Below are 10,700 nucleotides of genomic sequence, written 5' to 3'. Positions count from 1 at the left end.
ATTTGACCGAGGAAGAAACTTACTTTGTGGTAACCCTTAACACAGTGGGAGAGAAAAGTAAGCCACAAAATCATCTATCGATCACCTTTATTCAAGTTCCAGAAACGCAAGTGTTTACAGCTGTCAGCAGTCGCATGGAGGCATGTTCAGAGCACTTTCATTCCGAGCACATGCATCGTCCAACAGGCCACACAATGTAAATCATCGTAATGATCTCTATGGCAGGCATACGGATTGTCAGATTTTCAATTATGCAGTTACACAGGAGTGTTTTGATCCACAATCTTGCTCTGGGAAGAGTTCGCAAGTGCACTCCGTCCGATACGTTTTCAATTATTCCAGGTGGCCTACATGGCTATGCAACCCTCGTCTTACCAACTGATCAACATGAAAACCCCGTGACATGTCAAGAGTGAAACCTTTAACCGGATTCGAAAGAAATTGTTTTCTTAATCTTAACATATATACTTCATCTCAAAAATACTAAACAAATGAAATGTACACAAACTCATTAACATGGGGAACGAGACATCGTCTTCAGTCACTGCAAACCATTCTGATGGGATCAGTTACATCATGAATTGGCACTACTGGCCAGAAAAGTACTTTATTGTTAACGAGTAGCTTGAATTTCAGTGACTAAATTAGCAAACCAAAAAGTGTAAAGTTAAACGCATCATAATAAACAAAAGCATGCACAAGCCAAAATGGTATGTTTCGCTCTGAAATAAGTGTATTATTAAGACCTAGTGCTATTGGCACACCTTGCTGCTTCATAACGCATACTGTAAATCAAGATAAGCCACGATGGGTTACAGAAATATAAATTTGCCAAAACGCAGGCACACTTAAGCCGTCATCTACAATCAACCTGTTCCACACACAGCTCTTGACCAATCAACTGATGTAGAACAAGACTGGGGGCCACCAAGTGGATAACAGACAGTCATCAGCACGTACGTCGATGCCTGGCCATGGGCAACTCCCAAGACTTGCAGGTGTCGCTTCAGAAATTGGGTCATGGAAAATAGAACACAACTGCGACATAGGCAAGTGCAGCCATGAGCAATCCAACTTCAACAATTTCCAGCCCAAATAGGTTTGTAAAATTGTCAGTGACAAACTAAACATGTCTTTGCGTACACATGTTCCGGAGAGCGAGTGGAGTGTTGAGTACTGAACCAAATTTGGCAGCAGAATGAGTACCTTTGCACCTGCACAGGTTAGCATGAGAAATAATCATATCACACATCAAGATTCACACCGTTTCCCATATTTATACAAATATTAACAAGAGGTTTTATGCAACTTCAGTAGTTCTCAAGTGTCATTCCTTGTGTCGTTGCAAGTTTTCCATGCTTATGAAATGTCCACTCATGTCAATTACACAACGCACACTAGAAGAGGATGTTGATAAGTTTTCATGAACATATCATTGAGAAAAGGGTGCAAATCATGTTTTGAGAACCACAAAGAGTAGAGAAAGCTAAAATGCCACCCGTATGTGCCAGTTAGTTCATTCTATTATCTTAGGGGTGATAAAAATGCTAAAGCTCAGTGATACACATCTGGGCGATCAGCCAATGGCTGCATCTGAAGCAAGAGCAATATACGAGCATGAATACATAGGTTGACGTTGCTTCTTCAGTAAACTTATACATATAACACTAAATAAAAATAACAGCTTTTAACACCGTCACAGGAAAATATTGACATGTTACCCAATGTGCCTTCTTCAGGAATGAGGCTTGCAGAAAGTCTTAATTTTGTTAGGCGAGGTTGAGTGGTGTCAAACGGTACTCACTGGAGTGAATTTTTAATAAAACGTATTCTATAAGTTACTATGTGGCTTGGCAGACAGAAGTGACTGAATGCAGAGGCAAGACTCATTAAGGCTCTGAAACTAAACGCATTGGGATCTCAATGCAAGACTGGACCTCCGCTGGCTGAATAATTTATGGCTTTAAAGAAGAACAGAGGTTTTGTGTAAACCAATAATCAATCTATGCATGGGTGTTAACGTGCTGCAGTCATACATGTGTGTGGTTTCATGACCCATGTAAGTATACTTATCCGAATTTTTTTTCAATAATTAGCATTCCACAGCCCCATGGCAAGCACGTAGGAACACAGGGTATACTTGCAATGCAGGCTTTGTGGTCTTTAAAAGGATTACTAATTCTGTTTAAACAATCACATTTGGCCCACGACAAGGATGTCCAAAGTGAAGACACATTACAAATCAGTCAATCTGCATATTAACTTCTTGAATGCATACCAAAAAAAATCAATGCTGATGAGTCATCAGACCCCAGTGTCTTATCTGACGCCCACCACCCCGGACCAAACTTCTCCTACCAAAATAAAGCCTCTCTGTAAAACTCAATATTTTCCCCAAGACAGCCGGTCAACCAAAACGTGGATATATCTTCATGTCTAGGCATGGTATAAAAACCCGTTATTTTTAATTATTGTTATTGTATGAAAGGACATAACCATTGGTTAGGAATTTATTTAAAGTGATTTAAATGCAGGTCACCAAAGAGCAGATCTTGTTGCACTTTGTTGTTTTAATTGACAAAATGTAAAGCATTCGTGTTTGTAATTATAAATATACGCATATACACATTAAATGTACTATATTTAGCTTATATAGTAACCATCATGTATTAAGTGATGTTGTTTCTTTAGTCATTTTAAATGGCCCTTTTCAAGTTTGCACCTTTACAACTGAGGGAATTAACACATACATTAAGAATTAAGTATTACATTATAATCGTTTAAACGAGTTTTATTAATAGTGGCGATAGTGTATGTATAATGTGCTTTAAAATGCAGCCTGCATGCTATACAGCAACAGTGAGCTGAGCCAATCCCAAAATATGCCATTTAGGAGGCAAAAAGAGTGAGTTTAAAGCATCATATGTTTCCACAAACTTCCACACATTCACAAACCAAAACAAAAAGAAAACATGACGAAAATCTATACAAATGAAAGACAATTTCAAAATAAACCACGCACAGGAGAACAACCGTTGAAAAATCCAGAAACTCAGTTCATTGACAAGAAAGTATCTTGGCTACAGAGCCGGGGGGGGGACTATTTTACAAAGATTAACTGGGCTGAGCCAAATGATACCTGTTGAGTTTGGGCACATAATTGGCGCGCTATAACCAATATAACAAAATAAACAGGCACACTTCAGAGTTGAAAAACACATCTGCCCTAAACTCCCGAGGAATGGTAGTGTAGTCTCAATGCATACAGCTTTTCAAGCTCCAAATATTCAGTAGCACTTCCTTGGGAACACACTGCACAACAATAGAAACACGCACAAAGCATACATATTAGACAACATGCATGACAAAACATTACTACCATGTGGAATACACCATTACAGTAGCTTTAATTGCATTGGTGGTTTGTAGGTAATTGTCTAAAATGCTGGGTTATATTCAAAGTTGAGATTGTGAGGGATGGTGCACGTAAATATATGGAAGAGTTATTTAAGCCTCTCTATAATTTGGTGCCACCATGATGCCTCACTATATAAGCAGGTCTTGAGAAGCAGCAGGAGTTGGTCCTGCCTAGGTTATTATTGAGCTACAAGAGACAAAATACAGAAGAGATGAGTGACATACTTATGCATTCTCCTGACGGGCAGAAGACTGTCCACCTCCTCGGATACCCACGGGCTGATTAATAGGAAAGGCAGGCCCTCCACCTCCCCGGATGGCTGTCTGGTGGGTCGGAGATGACACCGACTGCTGCCCAGGGCGGATTGGCTTGGCTGAAAGAACCACAGGCCGTTACTAAACAACACACGGGTTCACAGACCAGCAGCGTTTGTGGCAGTCAGCATTGCCAGTGGTTCTCAACCTGGTTTGGTATGGCACCCCCACAATCAAAGACCACTCTGTCCCCAACTTCACACCCTCCCGGAAGTAGTTTTATTTTAAAGTCTTAGGCTGAACAACAACAAAATGCAGAACTTTAGTCAAGTCTTGGTCTGTGGATGTAAATTAGAATCATCACAGAAAGCAATAAAAAATGGAATCCACTCTGAGATATTAAATGTTGGATGAGTTAATATTTATCATTGTCAAGTTGTAGTCCCGTAAGTGTCAAGGTCAGTTATACAATTAAAGACTTAATGTATTGTTTCATTTACCTTCTGCAGAATTACCCCGTGTGCACTATATAACTGATTTTCCTTACTCTCGTTGTATATTCATTTAGTTCATAGCATCCTATTCCTACTTATCGTAATATAAAACCATCACAATATCATAACTTCAGAAATGGGTGAAGTTCAACATTGTTACAGATACAAAGTGCAATTTATTTGTTGTAGGGGGGTAAGAGCACAATGCAGCTATTTATGGTTATGAAAACAGGTTAAAATAGATTTTCCATTCGGCAAATTTCCTATTTTTGTCAAACCGAAAGCACACAATATGCTTCTTTGTAATATAAAATATATAAATAAGCCAATATTTTTTTCTATGGACAGTAAAAATATGTTATAACCACTGTTATTCAAATGTAATCTCTTCTCTGCAAATATGGAACTGAAGTAGTTTATTCTAGGCACTGCACCTCTAGTTGTCCCATCGGTTGGTTTATGATGCGTTGGTTCCTCCCCCAACCCACCCCCTTTCCCCCATCACTACCATGATGTGCATTCCACACCCTTCATTCCGACCAGTTAAATTCGTCTCTTCATAGTCACGCTTCGGTCTTTGGTGGTTAGTCATCGTCAAGCTCGATTATTTTCATCCACCCCACAGTCGCCAGTGACCGAAATAAAACAAATGACGATGATTTTCATCACTAACTTAGCGGGAAAATACGACACTGCAGCACACTCACCGCACATTCTGAATATTGACTTTAAAGGTGCAGAGCAGGAAGAAAAAAAACACTTGTGAAAGTGCAAAAGACACGAACGGGTAAAACAGCAGCAAAACAAAAGCATGACACATCGATTTAAAGCTTTCGTGACTGCAGGGATTCATCTTCTTGGTTCTTTCGGTAAAGTCACGTAGAAGGAAATAATAAAATAATAAAGATAAAACATAATAAAATAATTCTCACGACGTTTCGGCCACAACGCAAGTAGCCGTCCTCGACAGACCTGTTTCTTCAGACGCTGTCTTCTCGACAGACCTGTTTCTTCACCTGAGGACGGCTACTTGCGTTGTGGCCGAAACGTCGTGAGAATTATTTTATTATGTTTTATTTTTATTATTTCCTTCTACGTGACTATACCGAAAGAACCAAGAAGAAAAAAGCATGACACTTTGCTTCCCCCACGCACGTGGGACGTACGCACCGATCTGCGGGGTGTGTCCACGGCGGACGTTGTTGCGGTTGCGCACGGCCTCCTTGATGCGGTCGACCTCGTTCTGGTAGCGCCGGCGATCCTTCATGGCATTCTCCTTGGCCTCCTTGAGCGCCGTCTCCAGAGCCTTGACGCGCTCCGCTGTGGCGCGCAGGCGCTTCTCAAGCTTTGGCAGCTCGCAGCGCAGATCGGCGTTGTCGCGCACCAGCTGGGGAACAGAGGATGGAAGGGGCAGGGGGTGGATGGTGGCCTGGCATGGTCAGGTGGCGGGCGAACTTAGCGAAATATATGTTGCCAGCTACACTCGCACTAACTGCTCAAACGCCGTCAGTACCCAAACACTGCCTGAAAACGAGAATTAGCCGTGAGAAATTAAATTTAAAGATGCATCCATTGATATGGCACTAGAGACGGATCGAGTTACTCGGAAACTACAGGAAAATTAAACAAATGTGGATTATACTGTTGTGAATGTTTATAACTTAACCTGTTAAGTGCCCAGGCTTGTTCACAAAGATAAAGATTAACATCACAGAACTGTTGCGCTTCTTTAGGAGATTATTATTATGGTAAAGTCACGTAGGTATTTCATTTTATACCTACGTGACTTTACCGAAAGAACCAAAGAGTATGGATTCCTTGCAGTCACGAAAGCTTCAAATCAAGATTATTATTATTCTGCTCGTTTACACAGAAAAGCTGCAGCATGACTCTTTCTTCACGAGGGTCCTGCCAAAATGTACCAGTTGGTGGCGATGGTTGCTATGCAAAAGGTTCAAATTCTACGTTTAAGAAGCCACCAGCTATGGCTTAGAGTACAGGGTTGTGCTCAGTCATTGAGTATTTTTTGGTCTTAACATGGTCACTGATGAATAAATAAATTATTAATATTGAATTATATTCTCAACGAAACCTCACATTTCTCATAGTCATTTGTGAATGTCGATTTGGTGAATACAGAACAAGATGCCCATTAAGTTATCTAGGAATGAAATGTTAATTTAACGGGACATCCATTTGCATTACATTTTTACGTTTTGATTCTAAATGATGAAAACACACGACACAGATGTGACTCGTAAAATGTTAAAGAACTCTGGAAGCAGTGACAGAAATCTACCCAATAACTGCCTGACAAAACATAACTCTGAAATACTCACGTCTTAAAATCAAGATACAATGTTACAAATCTCCAGGAACTGTAAAATGTAAGCAGGATATATTTCACCGAAATGTTATTCACTGCAGCCCATCATCATAAAACAAAGACTTCAACAAACCCATGCATGCCCTCAGCACAGGTGATTTAAACCTGCACCAGTATTCACGCCATAAGCATTTTTAGAAAAAGGCACCTTTGCACATCTGTTTTCAATCCAAACAAAAATAAACATCCTAGTTTACGTGCAAAGCTGAGACGAAAAACTACGTGTTGTTCAGTCACACCATCACATCAACGTTTTGAGTACTCCGTCTGAAATTTACTAGGAAAGTTCCTGCTCCATAACATCAGACATCCACCGCTAAACTCCTGGCTGGCGTGAACTCTGTTGCACCTTTTAAACCATCAACATGACAGAGGCTGGAGAGCCATGCTGGCAATGGATGGCGAGAGACTGCATGGCATGCGCCCAAGCAGTTCCGTGAAAAGGGCACACCACTGAATACCTTGTTACGCCATAATGACATCTGATGCACGTGGGGATCGTAGAGAATAACATTGAAAACGCGCAGATATATGATGAGAGGGTAATTCCCCACTTTAGAAACTGATGAATGTGCGGTCAAAAGCTAAATAGAACAAAAAGCAGTAAATAATAGAGCAGCTAGCAGTTAGGAAATTGAGTTCATTCCAAACAAAAGATGCTATGAATATTTTGCATGGATAAATGTTAATCTGATGCATGGTTTAAGCTAGTTGGATAGAATAGATGCCATGCTGAGACAGCTTTGTTGGTAAACACAACCTCAAACCCCAAAATGATACGATTAAATATTCTGTTTGTATATAGTCCTTGTGGTCATCTTAAAATATGTAATACTGTGTGCTGGTCAGGAATAATGTAGCCGTTAGAATGAAAACAACAATATTTTACAATTTCCGGAGATTCCCAAAAGAGTCAGACTGTATGCCGATATCTTTTGAAACAGCCACTGTTTTATCAGCAATGGAAAGTTGGTGGGATGCATTTTAATGGCCACTGAATAGTAAGAATATATGAGAAAAAATACAAGACATGTCCCTCACTATGTTGAATTTGACAACATTTCCATTGTGTCAACATCAACACCAATGGCCACTCCCTGTTATCAACAACATAGGAGAAACCCACAATATCCAAGGTTAATTCTCCAGATTTTCAAAACACCTTGTATAACATGAAACGTTTGGGTGGAAAAATAATCACTACAAAATTAATCACAATGTATTTAAAGCCTCGGCTCAAGTTTATTCTTTAAAGTAAGTAATAAAATAAATGGCCAGGAATAGTTTCATTATGTTGCTGTGGAACCTTTAAGTGCACAGCTTCTTTCTAAAGCCAAGCGAGATTTCAAAGAGAGGTCACAGCTTGATGTTGACTATGGCTGGGATTGACATTTGAAATTTCATTAGTTTTGCACCATCTGTGAAGTGCCCCTTGTTGGCCAGTTGTTATTAATTCCCCGAGTGAAATGCAATTCCACCTTGGTCTGTCCAACACCAAGGTAACTTGCACAACCTTAGAATAATGCAAACACTGCCATCTGCAGCAGCTATATGTGTAACTGCAGACTTTTGCACTGCAGTTTCATGTGTCTCAAAAGGGCAAATATTGGGGTTGAACGGCAAGACGATTAATGCACACTTTAGTGTACTCTTTAGCACCTGGATTTTCGAATAGGAACTCATTAAAAATACTTGGCAACCTTTGTGCTATAAGCTGTAGTTTGGCCAAAGGCATTTGAGACTCAACAAAATAAACTCTGCTTAAAGGCAACTCACTGGAGTACCACATTTACCCACTTTTACAAACAAAAGCCTAACAAACCCTCCCAGCTTGCTGTTACTGACATTCCTGTCTGCAAAACATTTAATATTATATGCCAAGTAAGATTAACCTGCAGTTCCATAAACTGATGCCTCATCAAATTTTCCGAGGAATAGTGGATGGGCTACCATGGTTAAACACGTCTATTTTAACTTAAAAACAGACACTTAAATATAAAGCAATAGCCTTAAATGACCACTGCAGAGTTTAAGAAGGTTGCGTATTATTGACTTTATTCTCTGATATCTCCGCCTAAGTGAGACGTTAAACGTCGCGATCCAAAGGGGAATTTTTGAGTCAGGGCCATTGACAATTATCACCAGCAATAGTTGTTAAAGCCTTTCCCCTTATGGACAACTATAGTTTTCTGTATCTAATCTGACCACAGCTCCACGTATGGGGCAACAGGGACAGCAACTTCCAATCATATTACAGAGATCACATGGCTGCCTGACTTCAAGTTCTCTTCATTTGAGAGATGGCAGCTTCCAGTCAGTACATGAGTGGAATCTGGACAGGTGATAGAACAAGCCTCTTCATTTTTCTACTTTTCTGGTAAGCTAAGCTTAAACACTTTCAAACAAGATGTTTCACTTTGACTTAAAACTTTCGTGACTGCAGGAATTCATATTCTATGGTTCTTTCGGTAAAGTCACGTAGATAGAAAACATAAAAAGTTAAGCGATTAAAACATCACGACGTTTCGATCGCAACACAAACGGTCGTCATCAAGAACAGGGAGGTTAGACTCTGAGGGCAAGCTGTTTATAAAGGTTTAAAGATGGGCGGGCAGCCCATCTCTGAACCTTTATAAACAGCTCTTTCATTGGTGTAGACCTACTGCCGGTGTCGGAGCTTTCTCCTACATTAACATTTGCTGCCTCGCCCATCTCTAAACCTTTATAAACAGCTTGCCCTCAGAGTCTAACCCCCCTGTCCCTGATGACGACCGCTTGTGTTGCTGCGATCGAAACGTCGTGATATTTTTAATCACTTGATTTATTTTTTATATCTACGTGACTTTACCGAAAGAACCATAGAATAAGATGTTTCACCTCCATATATTGCCCACGTGAAACATATTTTGTATTGACCGATTGACTGAGTAACTGAGTGGGCAGCAGCATAGAGGAATGACTCAATCCGTTCTGCCGTCCGCCAAGTTGATATAGTCACTCATGGTCTATGTTCTGCGAGTGATTATTGCTGGCAAGGATTTCTTAAAATTTACCATAGGGCCAAATGGCAAATCGTACACCAAAGTAAAGCCTTACCTGCTTGTGCACTTTGGTGAGTTGGTCGAGGTTGTTCTCAAGAAAAGAGATCTTCTGCTTCTGTGCAGCACTTCCACCAGCATCATCCACATCAATGTCAGCATTCTGAAAATGAACAACAACTCCAGTCACAAAACATGAGTAGTTACTGTGGGTGTAATTCATTCTATTAATGACCACAACCCTGGATGTACCAAATCTTTCCTTTCAAAGAAGCTAGGATTCACACACTGCATTAACACATGCCAAGCTGGTCCCTTTATTTTGCCAGAGCATCGTAAAAGAGATCTGCCACTCTCAAGAATGATTATAACAGAGGTAGGAACAACAGGTTCCACACTGCCCACCAGGGATTATTTGTCTGTCTGTCGTGCATATTTGTCTGTCGTGCACGAATGCGCTGTGCAACCAAGTTCCTAACTGCCCACTCCGAAGGAACGTGTTTTGTAAGGCAAACAGTTTTGTTCCCTCTCAGAGAAATAAAATGATTCAGCTGAACAGAAAACAACAGAAAGCAAGAAGGCAGCCCAAACCAGTGCCAACAATAATCTTGGGATGTTTGGCCAACGACATTAATGAGTGTTTTAACAGTTTACACCTTTCATTTTGGCTTGAGTGGTGCTCTGCCATTAAACAAATGAGACGTGTAGATGTTGTTCATAGGTGATATTGCCTTTCCTATTTTATAAATAGTGCCTCTCAGTCCCACAGGTTGCCAGTGCCAGTTTACTGGGTTTCGATTTTGCACCTGTTTGAGACCGAAATAAACCATTGCAATTTGGGTTATAGCTAAAACAAGTATGAATTATCTCCAAGCTCAAAATTTGCATCTCTCAACTCACAGCTTGTGCTGCTTCATGCAACTCACCCGCTTGACCCTGGTCGCAAGGTCCATAACGAACAGCTTCCGCAGGTTGTGCAAGGTCTGCAGCTCCTTGGCCTGGGAACACACAAAAAATAATTATAGATGGGGTTGCAGTGATGCCGTTTGATGTCTTACTTTCAGAGATCATTAACATTGCATGAAGCTTACGGTTCATATTCAATGCTTC

At 40.5% G+C, this 10,700-nt stretch overlaps 1 protein-coding gene across 1 annotated transcript in view; it reads right to left on the bottom strand.

Annotated features, from left to right (window-relative positions):
* Positions 1-72: 72 nt before the first annotated feature.
* The window catches only part of LOC144934592 (kinesin heavy chain-like), a 34,155-nt gene continuing 23,527 nt past the window's right edge, over positions 73-10,700 (bottom strand). The window contains exons 22-26 of the mRNA XM_078860566.1: positions 10,517-10,588; positions 9,649-9,753; positions 5,337-5,553; positions 3,643-3,791; positions 73-3,312 (exon numbers count right to left, since the gene is read on the bottom strand). Coding sequence (XP_078716692.1) covers positions 3,643-3,791; positions 5,337-5,553; positions 9,649-9,753; positions 10,517-10,588 — 543 coding nt within the window. The 3' untranslated portion in view covers positions 73-3,312. The remainder of the gene's footprint in view (positions 3,313-3,642; positions 3,792-5,336; positions 5,554-9,648; positions 9,754-10,516; positions 10,589-10,700) is intronic.

The sequence above is a fragment of the Lampetra fluviatilis genome, chromosome 10 (assembly GCF_964198595.1).
Source record: "Lampetra fluviatilis chromosome 10, kcLamFluv1.1, whole genome shotgun sequence".
In the NCBI taxonomy this organism is placed as follows: Eukaryota; Metazoa; Chordata; class Hyperoartia; order Petromyzontiformes; family Petromyzontidae; genus Lampetra; species Lampetra fluviatilis.
Note: the sequence above shows the minus strand (reverse complement) of the source record. Positions and strands in the feature narration are given on the sequence as shown.